Source organism: Neurospora tetrasperma (assembly GCF_000213175.1).
Source record: "Neurospora tetrasperma FGSC 2508 unplaced genomic scaffold NEUTE1scaffold_2, whole genome shotgun sequence".
Taxonomy (NCBI): Eukaryota; Fungi; Ascomycota; class Sordariomycetes; order Sordariales; family Sordariaceae; genus Neurospora; species Neurospora tetrasperma.
The window spans coordinates 5,621,133-5,644,043 of NW_009799100.1; the positions used below are offsets into that span (position 1 = coordinate 5,621,133).

Sequence of the window (22,911 nt, forward strand, 5' to 3'; positions counted from 1 at the left end):
ACAAAAGGCATTCACAAGATTTGATATGGCATTTTGGACATCAGAAATAGCGTATCCAAGGCAATATCACGCATTAGTTGGCTATAAAAACGCATACGAGAGTGGACATGAGGTCTCGACTGTAATGCCCAGATTGCTGCTTTCAGAACCATTGTCGATGTTTTGCGTGCGTGCGGACAAGAAACCAATGAGGAAAGAGGGATCTATTGCAAATGCTCGACTTAGATGGCACGCTATCTGTGAACCACTAAATTTGCCGGTGGCCAAGATAGCAGGGTAGCAGAGATGAACTGTCTGGATGTCCACTAAGCGATGGGTGCTACAGGGCAGTTCCGCCGTTTCATCTACAGGGGCAGGCCAGGGCGCTGCGGTGCTTTTGCAAACTTGTTTCACCCAACCGAATGTTTACTTCTCTTAATTGCTCAATTAGTATCGCGAGTATGTACGAACCAACAGACAGAGACGACCGCTGTACAAGAGAAACCCATCATCTCTCCTGTTGCTCCCTCGCCTCCCGTTGGAGTTGTTCTTGCGCCTCCATCTCATATCCTTCTTGTTCCAGTCTCTGCTCTTGTTCGACCCGAAGGCGCTCTGACCGCTGCTGCATTACCGTATCGACAGATCGATAGGCATGCTCTTCCAGAGAGCTGTTTGGTGCCCGCTGTTTCAGAAATTCCAAGCCTATCATCAAGGCCATTCGGGCCATGTCAAATTCCGAAGATGATCCTGCATGTCCTTCATGCGCAGATCCGGCCGCTGAAGCTCGCTCCTCAGCATGAGCAACTTGAATTCTCAGGGCCTCCTCGTTTATTCGAGCTTCGGCCAACCTGTCTTCAGCTGCCGAAGCCTGGGCGCTCAACTCTTGCTCCCTGACTTGAGCCCTCTGTTCGACCTGTGCGAGGTGCTGACTAAGCGAAGTGAAAGCCGCCTGGTTCTCGGCCAGCTGTCTCTCGAGTTCGGCGACTCGGGGATTCAACTGGTGGTCATCCGCCTGGATCTCCTGGACCAGGGCCGCGTTCGATTGCTTGAGTTCGCGGAGCTTTTTTTCGGCAGCCAGAGCGCGTGTCTCTGCGTCAGCGCACTTCTGCGCGAGTTGTGCCATTTCGGCCACCTGTTGGCCACGTGCCTGGACCAAGGCTGCGTTCGATTGCTCGAGTTCAGTAACCCGTTGTTCGGCCGCGGTAGCCCGTTGCTCGAATAAGGCCGTATTATCTAACCCCATTAATTATTAGTTAATTAGATGTACTTACCTTAATTCCTTTTAGAGCTTAGTAATAGTAGTAGTTACTTATTCTAACTACCTTCCTATTTCTTTAGTTGGTATTACCTCTACTAGTTACATATAGGCAGCTTGTATTAACTACTATACAGCCTAAGTAGGCCGTCTCCGCCCCAATTTAACCTCCTAAATTTACCTCTTATACGCCTTTAATAAAATTTCCTTAATATAATTAACTAACGGATAGGGATACTTATAATTTATTAATATAATTTATATAAACTTCAAATTAATAGGTAGGCAATTTAGTATACTATATATAGCTATCCAATTAATAGTTTTTTTAATATTGAGTAGGTTTGTATTTATAATTATATAAATTACGAATAGTTTATTATTATTTATATAAAGTTCTAACAATTGCCTATAAATAGAGATACGCTTAATTTCCTATAGAAGGCGGTAAAGAGGAGGGAGGACCCCTATTTATTAATAAATATTTTAATAAATATCTTCGGTTTTAGTCTACCTATAACTATTTTTAAATATAATTACTAATAAACTAATATAACGATTATTTATAAGATTTTATATAAGCTACTAACGCTGGTCGTTAATATAATACTTAATAGTATACTAAATAATTAGTATAAAGAGGCTAAACAATTTATTAAAGATTGAATAAACAATTAAGAATTTTAAATAGTTATAGAATTTTAAAGGCTAATTTGGGTAAATTATAAGGTAATTTCCTACTATAATAAGTAAGTATTTATTATTATATTTTAATAGCTTCTCTAAGTATATAATAGAAAATAGGTATATAATCTATAAATTTTAATATTACTTTCTATAGTAACTATATATAAATATTCCTTTCGCGAGTACTAATAATTTATCCTAATTATATATAATTTTTATTAAGCTAGGCAATATCTTACACCGTCTATAGAGGGTCGTCAACCAATTTAATTAATATATTATATTTCTATTCGGTAGGGTTTAATACTATTTCGCGGAGCCTTATTATAGTCTCTCTATGGGCTTGTCTAATACCTTCTACCTAATTTTTAACTCGGGGTTTTAAGTCTTATAGTAGGCTGCCGAATAGCAATTTAAAGGCAGTTGGCGCGTCTAGCGAGCCCGATGTAGGAACTAGAGCAGCTTAGACGTCGAATAAGCCTAGTGCGGGAACTAGAGCAGCTTGGGCGTCGGATAAGGTAGCGTTACTATTACGTCTACGGCCGCATCCGCCTCGTCCACCTCTTCCACTTTATCTGGCGCGTATAGATATAATTTCTAGTATTGCGTAGGATTAACTTTGGAGGGTTTATAATTTTGAGACTATATAGGTTAAATTAATATTATTAGTTGAATTAACTTTGTAGGAGAAAGACGGGTAATAGAGTAATAGCGGGATAGGAAAATACAAGGTTTACGGGTATAACTAGGCTATATATTGCGGCAGAACTACTAATACGTCGAGGTAGTAATAATATTTTCATTTACTATAAGGATTACTAAAATCTTCTCTTGAAATTACCTTTGGTCCACGCGGCCGGGCGTTTAGTCTTAATAATTATACTTTTTATCTACATATACACGCCTAGTAGAATATTTAATAAAATTGTTTATATAAGAGTTACTAGACTATCTAAGGACGGCGTATCTCCTCTTTGTCAAAGTATAAGGGTACAATACTATGTACAAAGATGCTCGAAAATATAATAGCACAATTGAACTCGACTATAGGTACTTTGATAATTAGTAAGAGTTTAATATTAATCTAAAAGTAGAGAAGTATATAACTATACGAATTACCCTTCTTGCTAATATACTAGTTATTAAAGTAATAATTATAATTACCTATAGTATAATATATTCTATAAAGAGGGCATTTATTAATACAACCTTATATATTAATTAATCTAATTTTACTAAAAGATTTACTATTATAGTTATTATAATAGATAGCAGCGGTAATAAAATTATATTTTATAACTATCTTTAATAATTCGAAACTCCTATTAAATTACTAGACTAAATCTATACCCTTAATATAAAAAGTACGAATATTATTAAAGCCTTTAATTCCCGGCCGCTTAAGAATATATTGAACTTGGACAATAGTAGCGTTTTATAGGTCTTACAATACGCAAGGATGTTCGAGGTTAATACTATAAATTATATAGTTATAATTAATATACTCTCTAAAATTATTACTCTTATCCTACTCGACTAAATTAGTATAATATTAAATAAAATAGGTTTATTAATTAACTCTTATAGTATAGGACCTATTATATTTAATTTACTACTAGCCTATTATATATTTTCTATTATATTTACCCTCTAACGAATTAACCCTCGTAAGTTTAGGACTTAAAGTAGCGGGAATCTAAGCAGTTCTAAAAAGTACTAATTATAATTAAACTCTCTATTAATTTAGCTAAACTAGTATTAGGGCTAAATTTAAATTTATCTACCGTAACTATTACTAATTTATTATAAGTAATAGGGCTAAGGGGGTTAATAGTATTTATAAATAGTATAAATATAACGAACGGATTCTTACTATTATATAACAGCGTATTATTAAAATAACTATTTATAATATAGATAATAATAGTTATAATATCCAACGTATTTGTTAAATACGCATTTTTACGCTTAGAGGTAGTAATTAGCTAGAGGAACTTACATTAGAACTTATCCGCATAAATTAGTAACTATAATATAGTAAATTCTTGGGTTGAGCGTTGTAATTAGAAAATTCCTATTATTATTAGACAATAGATTGCTAAAGGAAAAAGTTGCGAGGGGAGTCAATATTAGTACAGGCCTGTATTTGTTCAATTAGCACTTGTAGGTACCTATATAGATACCAGTATTCTACAACCTAGCCGCTTCCTCTATAGGTAAGTTCGTATCTTATATTCTTTTATTTAGTTAAGTATAGATGTTTGTACCTGCTTTTAAGAGAGAATTATCTAAAGCAATAGCTTCGGAACGTATTATAAATAGCAATATAGAATAAAGTTAATATTATAAAGATTATGGCTATTAGAATATAAAGCAAAGCTAGCATTACAGGCGTTGAATTACTTAAAACATTATTATAAAATATTAAAAGAATCGCATAATAATAGGAATTCAACTACCTAATCGATTTCCCAATTCTCCGAGTCCATCTACAAATGCACAATTATCTTCTCTATATAATCTGTTATGTTATTCATCTGAGTGTCTACCTATAACTAAACGGGAGTAATATAACCAGCCGGAACAATAGCGCTAGCCGGGACAATAGGTCTAGCCGGGGCAGCCGGGGTAATAGAGCTAGTCTAGACAGTTTAAATAGACTCGATCAAGGCAATTGGAAAATTAGGAGGGGCTAGAGTATTATTTAGGTCTATAGTATTACTATTAGAAGCGCTAGAGCTATTTAATATATAATTAACCAATTAGTTACCTATACTACTAAGAACTTTAGAAGCCTTTAAACGCTCTAGATTCGTCCGAATATTATTTAGTATTCTAGTTAGAGGGTTATAATATTTATTACTATAATTATAAATATTTCTAATTTCGATTGCTAGACTTTTAGTAATAGGGAAATTATATAGGGGTTCTCTACGTATCTTAATTACTAAATTAGGTTATACTATTATAATATAAATAAGAGGGAATTTAGAGTAGTATTGGATAAGATACCTCTAATCCTTATAATGCCTATCTTCCCTAAATACCTTTCTCTTCTTTTAAGTATTATTGAAGTAACTTAGTATATTATATATAGGGTAATTGGGAATAGCTCTATTAAATAACGTATAATTATAATTACAAAATTCGTAAATATTGGCATCCTTATATGTATAGAGCTTGCAGTGAGGGCAGCTCATAGGGTTGGGCTGTGGTTTTGCAGCTTTGCGCTTTAGCAAGCCTAAAATAAACGCACTAGTGCCCGCCTTAGCCTTGGGCTTCCTAGGAGGAAGAACACCCGTATTAACGTACTACTCGGCAAAGGGGTCAATCGCGACCGCAGCACTGACTGCTGCCATTTGCTGCGGCACCGGGGATCGAGTGTCAATGAACGACGAAGGAAGGCCGAATTGGAACGGACCAGATGGGCCACTACTCAACGAGCGAGAACCGCCTTGGACCGGCATTTCCTGCGTGACAACGGGCGCAGATGACACTTCGTTGGCAAGATCGGCCGCATTTGACTGTTCGTTACCGGCATTGTGCGTCTCTTCCTCGTTGGTCGGCGGCTCGTGGATCTGAACCCAAATATTGGCCAAGACTCCGCCGGCGCCGCGAGCCTCTCTTTGAATGGACTTTTTGAAAGCCTCAAAGCTGTCATCATCTAGAGCAATCTTTGCCATAAGCTGATGCCCAGGTTTCTTGATCTGGCTGTCTGGAGCAATCCAGTTAACCGCAGAGTTGCCGCGGCCCATGAGCTCAAGGCGATCCTTGTGGTTTGGACCATTGTTCTTGAAGCAAACTTGACTGTGGGCTTGTTGGCTGAGCAAGCCCCCTTCGAATGGCAGCCGCTCGATTCGCCCCTGCTCCTGGTTTTCGTAGACGGCGTCGTGGCCGAGACCTCTCTTTCTTTTGAGTGCGGGTGCCGAGTGGCGGTCTTGCGGGGTTCTGCTTTCGCCTTGCTTTGCGGAGTCTGCCATGGTTCTGTTTTGGAAAAAATGTTAGTTCGAGAGAAAAATCGAGCGTAAAAAGGGTCCGATGTACTACTGTAGCGTCGCGCGACGCTGTTACAACTATTGCTGTCGAAAAAAGTCTAGAGGTAGTCAAGTTGCTCAATGTCGTGGAAGGGTTGTTGTGCGCGCGAGAAAAAAAGTGGAAAGCTCCGTCCAAGGTGAGGAGTGCGGGAGGTGAAGGCTCGTTTGCCGAGTTGACAGTGGGTCCAATGGCTCTTTGTTAGTATCTGCTCGCTGTAAGCCTCCGTATAGCGGGCTGTACTATCACTTACACATTCTGGCAATCGAAGTTCTGTGACACGTTGACGGGAGTCTCCCCAGCAATACCTGTGATTAGCCGCCGTCTCATCCATTTGCTCCCGCTGATGAACGCCCGTTGAAAGACGGGAAACAAATACATACCTACCTGGACCTACCTACCTACAGGTGGGTCGAATGAAGACATGTTAGTGCGAGCCTGTTGTAGGGCGGTAAAGAGTGACCTGAACTATCATTCACACGTTTCTAGATGCCCTATGGTAGAGGTACGTTCCTAGGGCGAGCGGCAGCAGCCACGACGGGACCTGCATGTAACTCTATGTACCTCTACATCTCTAGTACAATGGCAGATAGGTACTTGCCTTGAATTCGTGTATGCGGCAGCCTCCCTCCCAATCAGATGACGTGACGGACCATTGATACCTCGAGGTACCTTGAGGTAGGTACCTCTACAGTACGCCCATCTCCGTTTACCGTTGTACGGTGTATTCACTCCCCCATCGCGTGTGGGCCCCACAACTTTCCTGAATTTTTGGCCATCCTCCCTCCTTCTTTTCCTGTTTCCTCTCTATAGTTCAGCACTGTCGGCACACTTCTTGCGCCCCCAAGTCCAAGAGGTGCGCGTTTGTGCTCAAAAAGGTCTATACAACCAATCTGCCCGTGTTGCCCCGTCGCGTCAAAAACTCGTTTGGCGCACTAACTACTACCAGCCATCACCTCACTGCGATCAATAACACATGGAGTCAGTATGCCGGTTGACGTCTCCCAGCTCGAGCAGCAGCTTGAGGGAAAGACCAAGGAGCTGTCTGTTTTACAAGCGCGTATCTCCGAACTTGAGAACGAACTCAAAACAGTTGAGCAGTTGAAGGCGCAGCTTACGGACCAAACCCAGAAGCTGTCTACCTCAGAAAGGCGCGTCGCTGAACTCGAGAGGCTCCAAGATGCCCAGACTGCCAGCGTCAAAACGGTTGAAGGATTGACGAACCAGTTTGGCCAAAAGACCAAGGAGATTCCCGCCTCCAAAGGGCGTTTCTCCGATGTCGAAAAAGGGCTCAACGGGGCCCTGGCTACTTCCCAAGCCAACATCAAACTAGCCCAAGATGCCTGGGCTGCTAGTCAGAAACTGGGGGACAAGGTCAAGGACCTCATCGGTCAGGTTTCGGGGCTGAAAAGTGCCCTGGTCATCGTGGACGAAGGCAGCCAAGCTGTAACAGAGGAGGAGCAGAACCCTGACCTCAGTGTGAGATGCTTGCAAGATCAAGTTCAGAAGTTGACAGCGTCGTATAGCGAGCTCCATGCCAATGCAGAGCATTGTGTAGCGTTCCTCAACGACTACACGGGATGTAGGCTTACCATAGATTCTTGGGTTAAAGCGTTGCACCTAGCCATCTCGCCGATCGAAGGAGACGTCAACAAGTCCGATAGGGTCACCGAGTTCTGGCGTATTCAAGACACGTGGGGAAACGGACGATCGACCTACTCGCAGAATTCGGCCGGCACATTGCATTCGTGTCTGTCTCTCTACGCAGTTCTGGTGTCTCGTCCGGATGGCATGGATTGGATGAATCTGGCTCTTCTTCATGCCTCCAATCTGCTTGCAGACATGCTTGCCGAGCCGCAAAAGATCTACCGAGGGCTGCTCGTGGAGATCACCAACATGGTCGTCCGCATGGTCAAGGAGCACATCCTCCACCAGAATGACCCTCTATTGTTGTCGGTCTGGCAGATCCTGACGTACGCCAACGCCATGACCCAGAGAAGTCTGGCGGTAGCCATGGTGTCCCTTGTCGAGGTTATTGGTGGGCAGTTGACCAAACTCGTCACTGCAATCACGTCAGGCCCGTCTGATGTACAGGCCCTGTGTGAACAAGAAGAGTCGGGCATGTACTACAATGTCTCTCAGGTTGGCGTTCTCCTGGACAGAGACATGGGTACAAATGAGCGGTGGTATATCCTGCTTAACTTTGCCGCCCAAAACCTTCAAATTCGTGTCGTGGTGGGCAAACGGTGGAAGTTTGTCCTCGTAGAGAGGTCATCAATCCAGTTCACTGGAAACGATGAGGACACGACGTATACTTTTGAGATTGACCGCGGCGGACCCTGGTGGATTGCGTCCAAGTAGATACGATAGTTGAAAATGGTGGAAACGTCTTTGTGATGCATGTGCATTGTGTGCCCTTTCAATGTGACTTTGTTGTATTCTAAAGTAAAGATAAGTGTTGACGTTGTACGTTGTGATTGCAAGTTGACGGGATGCTTTCTACAGGCGCAAATGTAGAATTTGTATATAATTTGGCGGGCACAAACATGTGTGCCCGCTGAGACCGGTCCAATTCACGGGATTATAGTAGGGGGCACAAATGTAGAGTTTGCAGATGATTTAGCGGGCACAGATGTTTGTGCTTGCCAAGAATTCTATCAACGAAGTTGAAATAACGTTTTGCGCTCGGCCTCTTGTACCTGACATATTACATTTTGCCCGGCCCCTGTACGTGGCTTGCATATACATAGTAGGTACACTACAAATGAGCAACGGCCCGCTAACGACCGGGCATACTGTGTAGGCAACACTTCAAGGGCGATGGAATTACGCAAATGGTGGTTAGAAACTTGGATCAAGTCAGCGCATCCGGCCGGGACCATTTCAATAACAATAGCCCTGACCCAGAACAGGCCTTTTGTCGACCTGCACTCAGCTTCTGAGTGCGACGTCTACACAGTTGCCGTGTTTGATCACACAGTCCAGGATGGAACCCGCCCTGGACGAACACCCGGCTTGGCAGTGAGTAGCGTAGCCTTGTAATTCCACCTGGCATCCCTGCAGGTACTTTCGTACCTACAATTGCGGAAATGCCTGCACTGACATTGACTCCCGCCGCAGCTTTCTCCTTTAACAATCCATCACCCAACAACAATAACGGGAATTTTCTAACTACAGCGCTCAACCCAAGAATTTGCTATATTACAATTATTAACCTATACGGATAAACTCCGACGCGAGTTTCTTTAGCTAATTATTCCCTTTGCGCCTAAAGATATATATATAATTAATACGTTAGATATTATAATTATTATTATCCACGTTACAAATAGTTATCTTAATAATATACTGCTATACTACAATAGTAACCCGCTCGTTGTATATATACTATCTACAGACGTTATTAACCCCCTTAGCCCCTCTACTTATAATAAATTAGTAATAACTGTAGGGGATAAACTTAGGTTTAGCCCTAATACTAATTTAGCCAAACTAATAGAGAACTTAATTATAGTAAGTACTTTCTAAAACCACCCGGGTTTCTACTACTTCGGGCTTTAAACTTACAAGGGTTAATTTATTAGAGAGTAAATATAATAGAAAGCCTATAATAGGCCAATAGTAAATTAAATATAATAGGTTTTTAATTATAATAATTAAATTAGTAAATTTACTTTATTTAGCATTATATTAGTTTAGTCGAATAGGACGGGAGCGATAATTTCAAAGAGTATATTAATTACAACTATATAATTCGTAGTACTAATTCTAAATATTCTTATATATTATAAGGCCTATAAAATACCGCTATTATCTAAATTAAATATATTTTTAAATGGTTAAGAATTAAAGACTTCTATAATATTCGTACTTTTTATATTAAGGGTATAAATCTAATCTAGTAGCCTAATAGGAGCTTCGAGCTAATAGAGACGGTTCTAAAATATAATTTTATCGCCGCCGCTATTTATTATAACAATTAAAATAGTAAATCCTTTAGTAAAATTAGACTATTTAATATATAGGGTTATATTAACGAACGCCCTTTTTATAGGAAGCGCTTTACTAAAAATAAGAAATGTAATTATTATTCTAACAATTAATATATTAGCGAGAAGGGTAAATTATATAATTATATACTTCTTTACATTCGGAATAATATTAAACTCTTACCAATTATTAAAGTACCTAGGGTCGAGTCTAAACGCGCGGCCATACTTACTAGTATCTTTATATAGGGTAATAGTATTATATCCCTACAATTTAATAAAGAGGAAATATATCGTCCTTAGATATCTAGTTTAGTAACTTTTATATAAATGATTTTATTAACCCTAACCTACTAAACGTATATAAAGACTAATATTATTAAGAGCTAATGTTTATAACCTCTTATAGTAAATAGATATATTATTACTACCTTAATATATTAGCAGTTCTACTGCAATATACAGCCTAACCGTATCCACAACCCGTATATTTTCCTATCTAGCTATTACTCTATTACCTATCTTTTACCCTCTATAAAGTTAATACAACTAACAATATCGACTCAACTTATACAGTCTCGCGCAATACTAGAAACTATATCTACACACGCCGGACGAGGCGGAAGAGGTAAATGAAATAGATACGGCCGTAGACGTAGTAGTAATACTACCTTATCCAACGCCCAAGCTGCACCCGGCTCGCCTAATACGCTAGCTACGGAAAACACCCTTGAATTCCTCTTCGGCAACCTACTATAGAAATTATAATTTTAATTAAAGGATTAGGTAGAGGGTATCGAAGAATTCTATAGAAAAACTATAATAAAGCTCTGTAAAGTAGTATTAAATATTATTGAATAAAAGTATAATATATTAATTAAATTAGTTAATAATCTTTTATAGATAGTACAAAATATTACCCGGTTTAATAAAAATTATATATAATTAGAATAAATTATTAATACGTATAGAATAAATACTTATATATAATTATTATAAAAGTTAATACTAAAATTTATAGGCTATATATCTATTTCTATTATTTGCCTAGAGAGGTTATTAGAATATAGTAGCAAATACTTATTTATTACTATAGGAAATTACTTTGTAATTTATTTGAATTAACCTCTATAATTCTATAACTACCTTGAATTCTTAATTATTTATTTAATTTTTAATAAGTTGCTTAGCCTCCTTATATTAATTATTTAGTACGCTGTTAAATATTATACTAACGACCGGCGTTAGTAGCCTATATAAAACTCGATAATTAATTATTATATTAATTAGTTGGCGTCCGCTTTTATAAATAATTATAGGTAGATTAAAATTAAGGATATTTATTAAAATATTTATTAATAATTGGAAATCCTCCTTCCTATATATTACTTTCTATAGGAGATTAAATATATTTCTATTCCTAGATAGCTACTACAACCTATTATAGAAGACGGCTAATTATTCGCAGTTTATATTATTATAATTTTAAACCTATTTAATATTAAGAAAGCTCTTAATTGGGTAGTTACGTACGGTATACTAAATTACTTGCCTCCCGATTTAAAGTTAATATAAATTACGTTAGTAAATTATAAGTATCTTTTCCTGCTAAATAACCGTTTTAAAGCAATTTTACTATAAATATATAAGAAATAAATTTAGGCGGCCGAATTTAAGTAGAGACGGCCTGCGCAAACCGCCCAGGTATTACCGGCACAAGCGCCACCGGCTGAAAATATAGCAAGGTAATTAGAATAAACAACTACTAATATCGCCAAGCTCTAAAAGGAGTTAACGCAAGTACGTCTAATTAACCCACAACTAATAGGGTCGAATAATACGGCCTTACTCAAGCAATAGGCTACCGCGGCCGAGCAACGGGTTATTGAACTCGAGCAATCGAACGCAGCCTTGGTCCAGGCAAGCGGCCAACAGGTCGATGCCCGAGTTGTTGAACTCGAGAGACAGTTGGCCGAAAAGGCACAAGTCGAGCAGAAGTGTACTGATGCAGAGGCACGCGCTTCGGCTGCCGAACAGAAGCTCCTTGAGCAATCGGCCTCGGTCCAGGGGCAGGAAAGTGACCAACAGGTCAATGCCCGAGTCGCTGAACTGGAGAAACTGTTGGCCGAAAAGGCAGAAGAGCTTCTGCAATCTCAAGAGTCAGTGAAGACGATCCAGGCCAGTCACCAAGAGATGGATGACCAAGTCACTGAACTCAAGAGACAGTTGGCCGAAAAGGCACAATTCGAGCAGAAGTGTACTGATCTCGCCGAGGACCTCCAGGCTCACTTCACGGCTCAACAGCACGGGGATATTGACATGGAACTGGACAATGACAGCCATGGCATGGATGGAGATGATATGGATCTAGGGCCCTTCGAAGACGAAGCCGACGATACCCTTTTTCTGTCAACTGTTGAGGGTTTGTGCAAGAAGGCACCGGAGCAAAGCTCCATGTCCCAAATGCAAGAAATGCCCGGCTACAACACAGTGGCTAGGTTGTTGCATGGAGTGTGGCTAGAGTAAGGCACCTAATTAAATACCATAACAAAAGTACCTGATATTCCGATTTTCGAGACCATCTGTAGACGTGGTGTACCTACCTATGTGATAATGTATGATGTCAAAGCACTAGAGACAACGGGTAAAGTTCAGGAGTCAATGGCTCTTCTTAGTTAAACTACATTCAATCTCAATACTAGTCCACCATGACCTCGCGTCCCCACACCGTCATTAGTCCTGCAATCAACTTGTTCAAGTCCTCAAGTTTGAGCTCCGCCCCAGCTTGAAAGCCGGGAATTCTACCCTGGAAGACGTCAAAGACCTCGCATTTGAGGGGCATGGTGCCTTGGATGGCGTAATTGGCCTCATCATCAAGATCAACCTTGGTAAAGAGGCCAAGAAATCCACTACCATGATTGACGGCGTAGGGCCGGAGAGACGTCAGGTCTAACACATTCATACCCAGAGGCTGGCACGACGAAAAGGAGACAATATCTCTTCGAACATAGGATCTAGAGAGATCGACAGAGGGGATAAACACAACATTTTGTGCATATGCCGACAGCAATGTCCTCTGAATCGGCAAAACTTCAGGCTGATCATCCGGATCTACCCTGTCGAGCGGACCAGGGCTCTTGATACTTTGTGCCAGCCAAGTTGACAGCCGATAGATCATAGCAGCGTCGTTAAAGCTGCAGCCACTTTTCAGTGGCCAGCGGTCATGCTCGCTGTTCCTGGGTGTTGTAAACACCTTTGACGTGTGAATAACTTCTTCCAGAAGCGCGACGGCTACCCACAGGCTCCCGCTCCACAGCCTGTCAAGAGTAAAGGAAGGGCTGCTCTGAGCGACCATGGCTCTGACAAACTGATGGGCACTGAACGATTCTTCGGGAGGGTGCCAAATCGAATCCTGGCCAGCATGCAGAATGGCTGCCATCATGCAAGCCACCCGCTTGGTAGCCGGTGACGCGGGAATGTAGTGCATGTGTGCTATGAACGCGGCAGGGTAAATATTGGACATGCTCATTTGGTGGGCAAATTCCAGAGTCAGCAGGCCGACTGGAGTGAGCGTAGAGGTCGTTTGGTTGACGAGTCCCATCAGCTTGACAACACGAAGGGCCTCATACCACAGCAGTGGACAGACGTTGTAGGCCAGAGGATCGTATGTGGGAATGCTCAGAGCCAGCAGGCAAAAAGCCAGCAACTCGCTGCTATGAGCGTGCGGCCGTGGCTGATCCAGAATCGAATCCATACAGATCGGGCCGTCAGGTGCAATGTAATGAGCAACTTGGGCTGGGCCACAGGAGTAGGTAGCCAGACCTTGCTTTGCTAAAAGCTCCTGCTTGCTGATCAGGACGGCGGGGTTCTTGACCAGCAATCCTGATCTGTTGTCAAGGACAGTCATCTCCTTGGTTGTCTGGTAGACGGCCATGGCGACATTACGGATCGGGAACCGTACTTCAACGTCATGCTCAACCTGAATCAGCGTAGGCCCCTTGAGCGTTGCCAGAGAGGCGACAAGGGTGGGGTTTTGGTCAAGCTGTCGTCGTGACAGAGTAACGAAGTGACATTTTGGCAAGCCCTTCGAGCGCGTTTCGTAATTTTCCCAGCTAGAACTGTTTCTCAAGTCCATAGCGGTGTGGAGGTCCGTAAACAGAAGGACGTTTCTGTCTTGAGCTTTGCCCCCCTCGTACAATGTATCCCAGATGACACTGGACGCATGGACACCTGATCTTAGCGGTGCCATGGGCAAAAGCTCGTGGGGAGGGTCGACTTGAATGATGACAGGCCGGGCGCAGCGGGGGTAACGATGGTTGGCAGCACCCATGGTAATGACGGTCAGAGACTCGCCGGCAGCCTCTGCCATATCATGGAAAAAAGCGACAAGATACTCGCCGCGAGCAGAGGGGGTGACCTCCAGATCGATACAGACAGTGGTACGCGGGCCAAGTCGAGTGTGGAGTGGCTGTTGTGGTTCTCGCGAAAGCTTGACCATTTCTTTGATGGAGAAAAGCATCACCCTGCCACTGTCCAAGCCGTCCTTGATTGACTGGGTGCTCAAGTATGCTGTCAACAGCTTAGCTTGTGTCGCAGTCGGCTGGATATAGACAAGCCTGGCAGTGGGCTCGCGTGCGATCTGATCCCAAATGCGACAGAGCCATTGGGTACTTTTCCCGCAGCCATGGGGGCCTTGCAAATGAGCAATGTGTGTGCCAGGTACGCTTCTGCCCAGGAATCTAGTGAGCATATCTTGCGGGGAAGCCATTGTCGCGGTGGTTGATGATTGAGGTTATGTGTGGTATGATGGTATTGCGCGGGTTGTAAAGTGGGAGATTTTGTCAATGAGTTCTTCCTACATGGATTTTGTTTTGGGCGGGGAGTTGGCAGGGCGGGAAGGCAAGGCTAGGGCAGGCACGTGCAGGGTTGGAGCGGGCAGGGTACAAACTACAAAGCTCGGGACACACAGCATAGATGTTCACGCAACAGAGTACTTGGTCACTGTAAACAGTTGATTTAGACTACCTCTACGGAAAATGAAACATGCCAGGGCAGCTACCACCATGTGAAGCTCTGGTTGGATTTGACTCAAATGTTCATGTCTTTCAAGACCCTCTCAACCGATTCTTCAAGCCTCGTACGCGGCAGAGACAAGGGATTCTCCTTAATCCAATGCTCAACATACTGACGCCCCTTCCACTGACAGAACTTAGGGAGCAAGGCTCTGAGGAGCTCGACTGTCACGCCCAGACCCTGTCGAGGGTAATGCTCAGCCACATATGGGTCGACAGCGTGTGTGTTGTGCAAAGCAGCCCAAACAAGTAGTTTAGAGGTAGCATGCATGTTCCAAGATGGCAGTCCAACATGAAGGCTGGAGCACAACTTTTCGCACTCAGTCACGGCCTGCTCGAGAGTAATATCATCCAGGGCCGCGCCAGCGAGCAAACGCTCAGCCTGAGGAAGCGCGGTCTTGAATGTGGCAACCATGCGTGCGTAGTTCGCCGTCTCCACCAGCCTCTCCTCGTTGTGAGGAGGGCAGCCATCGACCACATGCTTCTCGAGCCAGACAGGGTAGCTGGGCTGCAACTGTGGGTTGTGCGACATCAAGAGAACCTCGCAAGCCCATCCGACAAAATTGAGCCAGGTTTGACCCAGAGCGGGCATGACATAAGGGTTAGCCAGAGGCGTGACTGTGGTGTACCCGAGTTGGTAAACAACAGAATTTTGGGCCCCGTCCAGACTAATGCGGACACGGACAAGCCCAATGGTGCTGCACTTGTCCTGTTGACCCTTACTCTCGAGCTCATGCCAAATCTTGTTGGCTGGAGAGAGCTCTCTGGGGAGGACGATCTGGAAGCGTCCATACACGCCTGGGTGACCCTCGCTGACCTGTGGTCTCAGCTGGTGCCACATGGCCGTATCAGGCACAACAAAGGTGCCATCGCGCTCTTGGATCTTTGCCTCGCGGAACGCCGCATATTCCGGCGAAGTCTCCGCAGAAGGAGCAGGCAGCGGGTAATTTATTTTATACAGGCTGCTTATCTCTTCAGGAACTGAGCGATACGTGACGGGTTAGTGAATGACTCGTGAGTGGCATCGAGCAACATGAACTTACAGAACCACTTGACGACATAAAAGTCAATCAACCAGTTTCGGACATTGGGACAGACCGACGCGAACTTCTGTCGCCACAAGTTCTCATGGGCCTTGGCAGCAAAGATGTCCGCCATCATGCGATGGATGAAGGACTCCTCAAGACGAAAAGCCTTTTTGATTTCGGTCATGATATGGCTACGACGCTTTTGAGCGTCCAGCGGCATGCTAGGCGCGTTCATTTTGACGCTGTCGTTCATCTTGTGGTCGTGGTTGTTGTTGTGGTTGTTGTGTCGAGGTAGTGGGGTAAGATTTTGTTTGGTTGTTTGGCAGGAAGGGCTAATTCTGTTCATTTGGAGGTCCGTGCAGACGTGCCAGTTTGTATGATGAATAATTACCTACCTACCTATCTTGGAAGGCCGTTCCGAGAATTGGGTACAGGTGTGTTTCGGGCCGCTGTTGGTAGGGAAGTCCGGGTCAATGGTACAAAATTCAACATTCAGACACAGCATCACAGTGGAACAGAAGGGGGATTTAAGATTCATCATTCATATGGCAGGTATTATTTGTAACTACCTAGCGAAACACCAAAGCGTGGCGAAGGCCTTGCCAAACGCGTTTGACTTGCAAACATTGATCATGCATGTCACATTGTCCATCGTATGAGATGGCATCAGTAGTAGGCCAGGAGTGGATAACGCGCTTGAAACAATACCAGCGATCTACTGGTGCCCCGACGTTGAAAAGGTCCAAATTGCCCAAGGCACGATCATCTGGATCAGACATGATCAAACAGAACTGATTGAAGATGGTCTCCAGGGGACCCTCTTGTATGTCCGCAATCATGAACCTGTCGAGCTTGTCCAACAAGTCATCCACACGCTGTACCCATAGACGGTTGTTCTTGGGGGGGCCAGACCGTCTTGAGCAGGAACGTCTGGTGGCCAGCAATTCCTGCGAACGACTGACTTCCTCGTTGAGCTTGTCCAGTCTGGCACGTTGGTCTTGGATCTGCTTTTTCATGTCAAGATTTGTGCTATTGAGGTCCTTCAGCTGTTGCTCTAGCCACTCAACCTTCTGTATCTGTGTTTCCAAACTGGCAAGGGCACCGTAACTGGTATTTTCCCAGTCCTTGTCTGTCCTTACTTCTTTCAGGACAACAGCTAGGGAATTGGTGTCGCCATCACAGAGGTTTTCTACCCAGCTCCACACATTCTGCAGATCAGACTCAATGTCAGACAGTCTGATGTCGTGGTCATTTGCCACTGCTGCGAGTTGAAGAGCAAGGGCGCGGTGAAGGGTTTTCAAGTTATCTTTGGATGCCACTTTGTTGAACCTGGCCAAAACCAACCCGACCGTCGTGCTGACAGACTGAACGAGCTCCTGGGTAGCGCCGTTTTCCGACAGAGTGTCAAGCTTGGCTAGAGCAGACTCGACCTGCTCTTTGGTAGCCTTGTCATTGTTCACCTGACTGATCTGGCTTGAGATCGAGTCAAGTGTCTCCGAACGGGTCCGGCTCTGGCTTTCCATAGCAGATGAAATCTCTAGCAATTTCTTCCAGAGCTTGCTCGTGCCCCCCTGAACAAGCTCCTGCGTAGAGCTATCGTTCCATATCTGACTGAGTTGGTCCGACACAGTATTCAACATGTGCGAGACGCCTGCCATGAATTGCACCACGTTCTGTAGGCTTTCCGAAACAAACCCGACTTGCTTCATTTGGTCTGAGATTGCATCGACCTTTTCAGAAACGGCTGGAATTGCCTGTACTTGCGTTGACATGGTGTTCAGGCTGTTGGACACAGCCGTGACCTGCTCTTTGGTCGCATTGTCTTTTGAGAAGGTGTCCAAGGCCTTGGAAACAGCCGTGACCTGCTCTTTGGTCGCACCGTCGTTCAAGACAGTGTCCAAGGCCTTGGAAACGGCCTTGACCTGCTCTTGGGTAGCCGTGACCTGCTGCTGGCTGGCCATGTTCTGCACACTGTCCGAAACAGATTGGACCTGCTCTCTCGTAGCACTGTTTTCCATCTTTCCAATGATCAAGTCAAGCTTTGCATTGAGCTCCAATTGGTGCTCCTTGTCCTTGACAGCCTGTTCTCTTCGATCGAGGTCATGCTCCCTTGTTTGGACAGCCTGCTCCTTGACCAGGAGAGTCTGCTCCCTCTCACCAAGGGTCTTCTCCCTCTCCTGAAGAGATTGCTCCTTTTCGGCAAGCTCTCGATCTTGATTGCCGAGGGCCTCCTCTTGTTCAACGAGGAGTCGCTCCCACTCATCGTTCTGGCGAATTTCATTGTCGATGTCCCTTGTGAGAGTCCCCAATGCAACTTGGACAGTGTCCCAAGTGTCGTTGTCCTCCGGCTGCTGAGGAACCAGCGACCAGATTTGTTGAAGCCTTGCAACGTAGTTCATGGTGGCGACGTGACGACTGTGCAATTCAAGGTGAAGAAGTATGGTTCGAGAAACAAGCGAGCGCACAAATTTTCAAATTGACATTTGTGCGAGTTTGCGACAGTAGCTGGGAAGGATCATCATGGAGGAAGGAACGATGAGCGCCGCCAACACGGGATGCACTTTTACCGGGCACACACTTACCATCTACTACAATACGACCGGGCACACCCCTTCCTTACACGCTGACTGGGCACACACTAAGAATCGGCTGCGACACAACCGGGCACACATTAAATTATTATCTACAACGAAGCAGTTGCTAAACTCCGCTTCCAACACATCGTATCGCAACTGGGAACAGACGCGGGAACAAAAATCACTTCTTAATATTGACGCGACAGCCGGGATCGCTTTCTTTGGTTAGCATGCCTGGCTGGTGGACCATGGCCCCCTTTGCCGGTGGAAAAGCGTCGCTGTCAGGGCCGAACAAGGCATGAATCCAGCTACCTGTTTTGTGCGCTTGCACGGCATTGTGTGCCAATTCTTCGACGTTGCCGGGACCTCTCTATCTCTTGAGTACGGGCGCCGAGTCGCGGTCTTGCGGGGCTCTGCGCCTTGCTCTGCCATGGTTCTGTTTTGGAAAAACACAGTCGTTCAGCACTTCCCGTGTGACATCCAGACCTTGCTCAGCGTGATACTCGAGGTAATATATGTAGAGATCGTGATTTTTGCACAGAGCAGCCACGACAAGCAGCTTCGAGTACAGCAGGGAAAGGCCGGACGACAGACAGCTGTTCGCAAACACTCATCACTCGCTGGAGAGTGACATCATCCAGGGCCATACCGGCGAGCAAAAGCTCAGCCTGACCAAGCGGTGTTCTGAACGCAGAATCGCCGTCGCACTTGCTACCCGAGCCGGAGGCATATGTAATTGTAACAGATGGTGCCGATCGAACGCTATTGGCATGGATGTTCCGGTCGCGATTCGTGGTGACTTTGCGCTTGGTGGGAAGGACAAGTCAGTACCTAAACTTGGTTCCATGATGATTTGCGCGGGGATACTCTACAGTACTACTTACTGGCAACGCTGGACGAGACAGTGTTAGTGAGGATGGTGGAAGGTCAAAGGCGACATGAGTCGCATGCACAACCCTCCACAGGTTCCAGATTGTCGGACATGCAGGTGTGTCGAGGTAGTGCCCGATTGTATGCCCCTACATAGCCGAGGCTGCGCGAATGACGGCTTGTTAGTACACGTCCGTTAAAGCTCGGTATTGTGTGGCCTGCACTACCACTTACACATTTTAACTTGCTGCGAGTGGATTGCCGCGAGCTTGGTTGTATGCAGCGGACGGTAGCCCTAGCGCTTGGCAACCAGCCGTATACAAAACGTATAGGGCTTAGTACAAGTAGAGGTAGTTTTCAAAGTGGGCGTTAGTAGAGCGCACACCGGGCACGAAACACTTTAGGTACCGAGCGGCAAGTACCTCTACTTGTATCCAACCGGGCGCAAAATTTTGTGCCCGCATTTAATAGGACAAATCCTTACATTATGACGCCGCCACAAACTAACAACGACGCACTCAGAATTTAAGGAGAAAGTTGCAACATTCTTCGAAAAGTCACATTTCATTTCACAGGGGCGCCGGCGGACAAACTATAACATTGGATGAATCACATGGCACAGGTTGACGGGGAGGTTAAGATATTCACGGTATATTAATACTATCATAGATGTGAATTCACGAAGCGTGAGATCCGAACTGCAGTTGAGTCGTAACCAAACCATGGTCTTTGTCACAGTCATTGACGGATGGCAGATTAACGCTGTCACTCGCGTTCTTCGTCGCTAGACGGCTGAAACATCTGGCTCAATGACAGCAAAGGTGCTGAATGGCCAGGGAACACGGGCCTTTTGTTGGCCGCATTGCTTTGCGGCTGGACGTCAGCCTCAATATGCGGAACAATCGGCGACGGTGGCTGCACATTTTCGCCTTGACCCGGGTTTGGGGGCTGTTCGCCATCTGAAGACTCTCCCTGACCCGGGTTTGGGGGCCGTTCGCCATCTGAAGACTTGACCAGCGCCGCATCGCTAGAGGCATGTCTTTTGTCCAACACCATGGATGAAGGCGCATAATTGGACGACGCCTTTTGCGGAGAGCGGCAGTCTACCTCTAGTGGTATAGGCGACGAGAAGGGATCGTCATGCTGTACAGACTCCTTCGGGGCAGCGGTCACAATGTCCAGGGCATTGGAAGCCTCCCGGATACCTTGATGGTACATCCGGGCCGCGTTACTGAGATCAATAAGCGGACTGGTGGACGGCACATTATGGCTCGTGCAAGTAGGGCCACTGGGGACATAGGACATAGGTGTCACGTAAAGAGGGTGCTGGTAACTCGGCGGCGTTCCCCAAGTGGAAGCGGACCGGTCCTCATCGCTTAAGCGGCGTCGTTTCGACCTGCCGGCCCCCTGAAGACTGGCTGCCTTGGGAAAGCTTACTTCATCCTGACTCCCGAAACTGGCGGAGCGCTTGCGCCCCTTTGACCGGGACGGCGTGTCCGCTGCGTCTCTCTTTCCAGATGTGTTTGGAGACATTTCAAGGAATTGTGCAAGTAAACAATATAGAAAAAAGCGGATTTACGAGCTGGAGAATTCCATGAATTGTGGGAGCTTGAATTCAGAGTTTTCTGTTTCATACCCTACAGGTACCTACCATCCGTACCTTCCTTCTTGGACTGATTCGGCTGCGCGAGTCCGGCCTCCGATCAAGGTACTTGGGTACATCAAACGACGGATCGGACGAGCACTCACTCTGTTCTCAGATTGACATTTTTTTTTTTCAAATACCTTTTCCCGTCCAGCCCATCTTCTACCTCTCCTTCTTCCTCCTCTCAACCACACCACACCACACCCAACAAGAAAAAAAAAGACCACACTCCCAACGAACCAAGACAATGTCTGCTGCTGCTGCTGGAGACGACGGTAACGGCGGTTTCAACGCTGGGAGCTACCATACCGGTAACTTCTGTGGAGGTAGTGGTGGTGATGATAATGATCGTGGCGGACGCGGTCGTAACAACAACAACAACAACAACAACAACAACAACAACAACAACAACAACAACAACAACAACAACAACAACAACAACAACAACAACAACAACAACAAGAGCCGCAGGCGCCGCAACCAGCGCCGTAACAACAGCAACAACAACAACAACGACAACGCTCGTGGCGGCTACGGCGGCCGCGGCGGTCGCAGTGGTCATGGCGGCTATGGCGGCCACAAAGACGGGCACGCTGGCCAGCACCACCCGTCCAAGGGACCTCAAGGTGTTGGAAAGAGCCAGCCTAGCAAAGCTCGCAAGGCGCTCGCTGGCACTGGCCTGCCAGACAGTATGGTGTCGGCGCTGATGCCAAAGCGGGATGGCAAGCAGCAGGCTCTGACCAGGGCGGCTGCACCACCTGCCATGACCCATCTAACTGGCACGCACCAGTTGGAAAGTTTTTTGGCCAATAACGCCAATCCTTCGCACTTCTCAGTGCCGCTTAACGACGGTTCTTTGTTTGCTGTCGGCCACCCATCCCAGGTGCTGCAGCAAGTGGCGGCAGTTGGTGCTGCGATCGCCAATAACCCCTTTGCCGAGCAGTATATCAACACGGGTATTATTGCTCCCCGGAAGCGCCAGGTCAAGGCTGGCGATATCTTTAGCGTACTATTTCCCAAGGGAAACTCTACGCTTTCACAACCTCAGCCCAGCCTGAGCTACCCTTACTATAAGCTCTATACGTATAAGGATACTAATATTTATAAACTTTGTGACTGTAGTTATACGTTGCCCCTTAGAGATATTCCCGGTTATTTAATATATAATATATTGGGCCACTTTTTTAATACCTATAAGAAGAGGAAGGTATTTAAGGATAATAGGCGCTATAAGGATTGGAGGTTCCTTATTTAGTACCGCTCTAAGCTCCCTCCTATCCGTACTAAGATAGTATAGCTTAATCTAGCAATTGAGATACGTATAGAACCCCCGTATAGTTTCCCTATTACTAAGAGTCTAGCGATCTAGTTTAGAAATATTTATGATTATAGTGAGAAACGTTATAACCCTTTAACTAAGACGCTGGGCGACGTCCGGACGAATCTAGAGCGCTTAAGGGCGTCCGAAATTTTCACTGGCATAGGCAATCGGTTGGTAAATCGTCCACCGAATCCCGCTAGCGCTTCTAATAGCAACGCTATAGACCTGGATGATGCTCCGGCTCCTCCCAATGCTCCTGTTGCCCCGGTTGGCCATGTTGCCTAAGCTGGCCATGTTGCCCCGGCTGGTCCTGTTGCCCAAGCTGGCGCTCTTGTTCCGGCTGGCCGTGTTGCTCCCGTTCAGTCACAAGTGGACGCTCGGTTGAATGACATGGCAGATCTTGAGATGACGATTGTGCGTATGCAGATGAACTTGGAGGATTGGGAGTAGGCAGTTG

At 45.2% G+C, this 22,911-nt stretch overlaps 8 protein-coding genes across 8 annotated transcripts; 3 read left to right on the forward strand and 5 right to left on the reverse strand.

The window, feature by feature from the left end:
• Nucleotides 1–838: 838 nt before the first annotated feature.
• On the reverse strand, nt 839–1,225 carry NEUTE1DRAFT_21184 (uncharacterized protein; the record flags this gene model as incomplete). The annotated part of the gene is made up of 1 exon (XM_009850400.1): nt 839–1,225. A coding segment is annotated over one exon (387 nt), but the record flags the coding sequence as incomplete, so codon positions are not given.
• Nucleotides 1,226–5,232: 4,007 nt separating this feature from the next.
• Nucleotides 5,233–6,379, reverse strand: NEUTE1DRAFT_109459 (uncharacterized protein; the record flags this gene model as incomplete). Its single annotated transcript, XM_009851888.1, has 3 exons — nt 5,233–5,905; nt 6,207–6,261; nt 6,355–6,379. The coding sequence occupies 3 exons, from the start codon at nt 6,377–6,379 to the stop codon at nt 5,233–5,235; spliced, it is 753 nt and encodes a 250-aa protein (XP_009850190.1).
• A 561-nt stretch (nt 6,380–6,940) lies between these two features.
• NEUTE1DRAFT_37955 (uncharacterized protein) lies at nt 6,941–7,563 on the forward strand (the record flags this gene model as incomplete). The annotated part of the gene is made up of 2 exons (XM_009850423.1): nt 6,941–7,432; nt 7,540–7,563. 2 exons carry the CDS (start codon nt 6,941–6,943, stop codon nt 7,561–7,563), a joined length of 516 nt encoding a protein of 171 aa, XP_009848725.1.
• A 1,376-nt stretch (nt 7,564–8,939) lies between these two features.
• Nucleotides 8,940–12,468, forward strand: NEUTE1DRAFT_109461 (uncharacterized protein; the record flags this gene model as incomplete). Its single annotated transcript, XM_009851889.1, has 9 exons — nt 8,940–8,974; nt 9,393–9,400; nt 9,441–9,466; nt 9,979–10,033; nt 10,065–10,072; nt 10,519–10,570; nt 10,846–10,848; nt 11,039–11,049; nt 11,803–12,468. 9 exons carry the CDS (start codon nt 8,940–8,942, stop codon nt 12,466–12,468), a joined length of 864 nt encoding a protein of 287 aa, XP_009850191.1.
• Nucleotides 12,469–12,640: 172 nt separating this feature from the next.
• On the reverse strand, nt 12,641–14,710 carry NEUTE1DRAFT_137032 (uncharacterized protein; the record flags this gene model as incomplete). The annotated part of the gene is made up of 1 exon (XM_009851890.1): nt 12,641–14,710. One exon carries the CDS (start codon nt 14,708–14,710, stop codon nt 12,641–12,643), a length of 2,070 nt encoding a protein of 689 aa, XP_009850192.1.
• Nucleotides 14,711–15,030: 320 nt separating this feature from the next.
• On the reverse strand, nt 15,031–18,561 carry NEUTE1DRAFT_100147 (uncharacterized protein; the record flags this gene model as incomplete). The annotated part of the gene is made up of 7 exons (XM_009851891.1): nt 15,031–15,632; nt 15,719–15,723; nt 15,809–15,995; nt 16,058–16,380; nt 16,438–16,441; nt 16,686–18,457; nt 18,524–18,561. The coding sequence occupies 7 exons, from the start codon at nt 18,559–18,561 to the stop codon at nt 15,031–15,033; spliced, it is 2,931 nt and encodes a 976-aa protein (XP_009850193.1).
• Nucleotides 18,562–20,253: 1,692 nt separating this feature from the next.
• Nucleotides 20,254–21,021, reverse strand: NEUTE1DRAFT_137035 (uncharacterized protein; the record flags this gene model as incomplete). Its single annotated transcript, XM_009851892.1, has 1 exon — nt 20,254–21,021. One exon carries the CDS (start codon nt 21,019–21,021, stop codon nt 20,254–20,256), a length of 768 nt encoding a protein of 255 aa, XP_009850194.1.
• Nucleotides 21,022–21,380: 359 nt separating this feature from the next.
• On the forward strand, nt 21,381–22,839 carry NEUTE1DRAFT_137036 (uncharacterized protein; the record flags this gene model as incomplete). The annotated part of the gene is made up of 2 exons (XM_009851893.1): nt 21,381–22,139; nt 22,678–22,839. 2 exons carry the CDS (start codon nt 21,381–21,383, stop codon nt 22,837–22,839), a joined length of 921 nt encoding a protein of 306 aa, XP_009850195.1.
• Between the last annotated feature and the right edge of the window lie 72 nt (nt 22,840–22,911).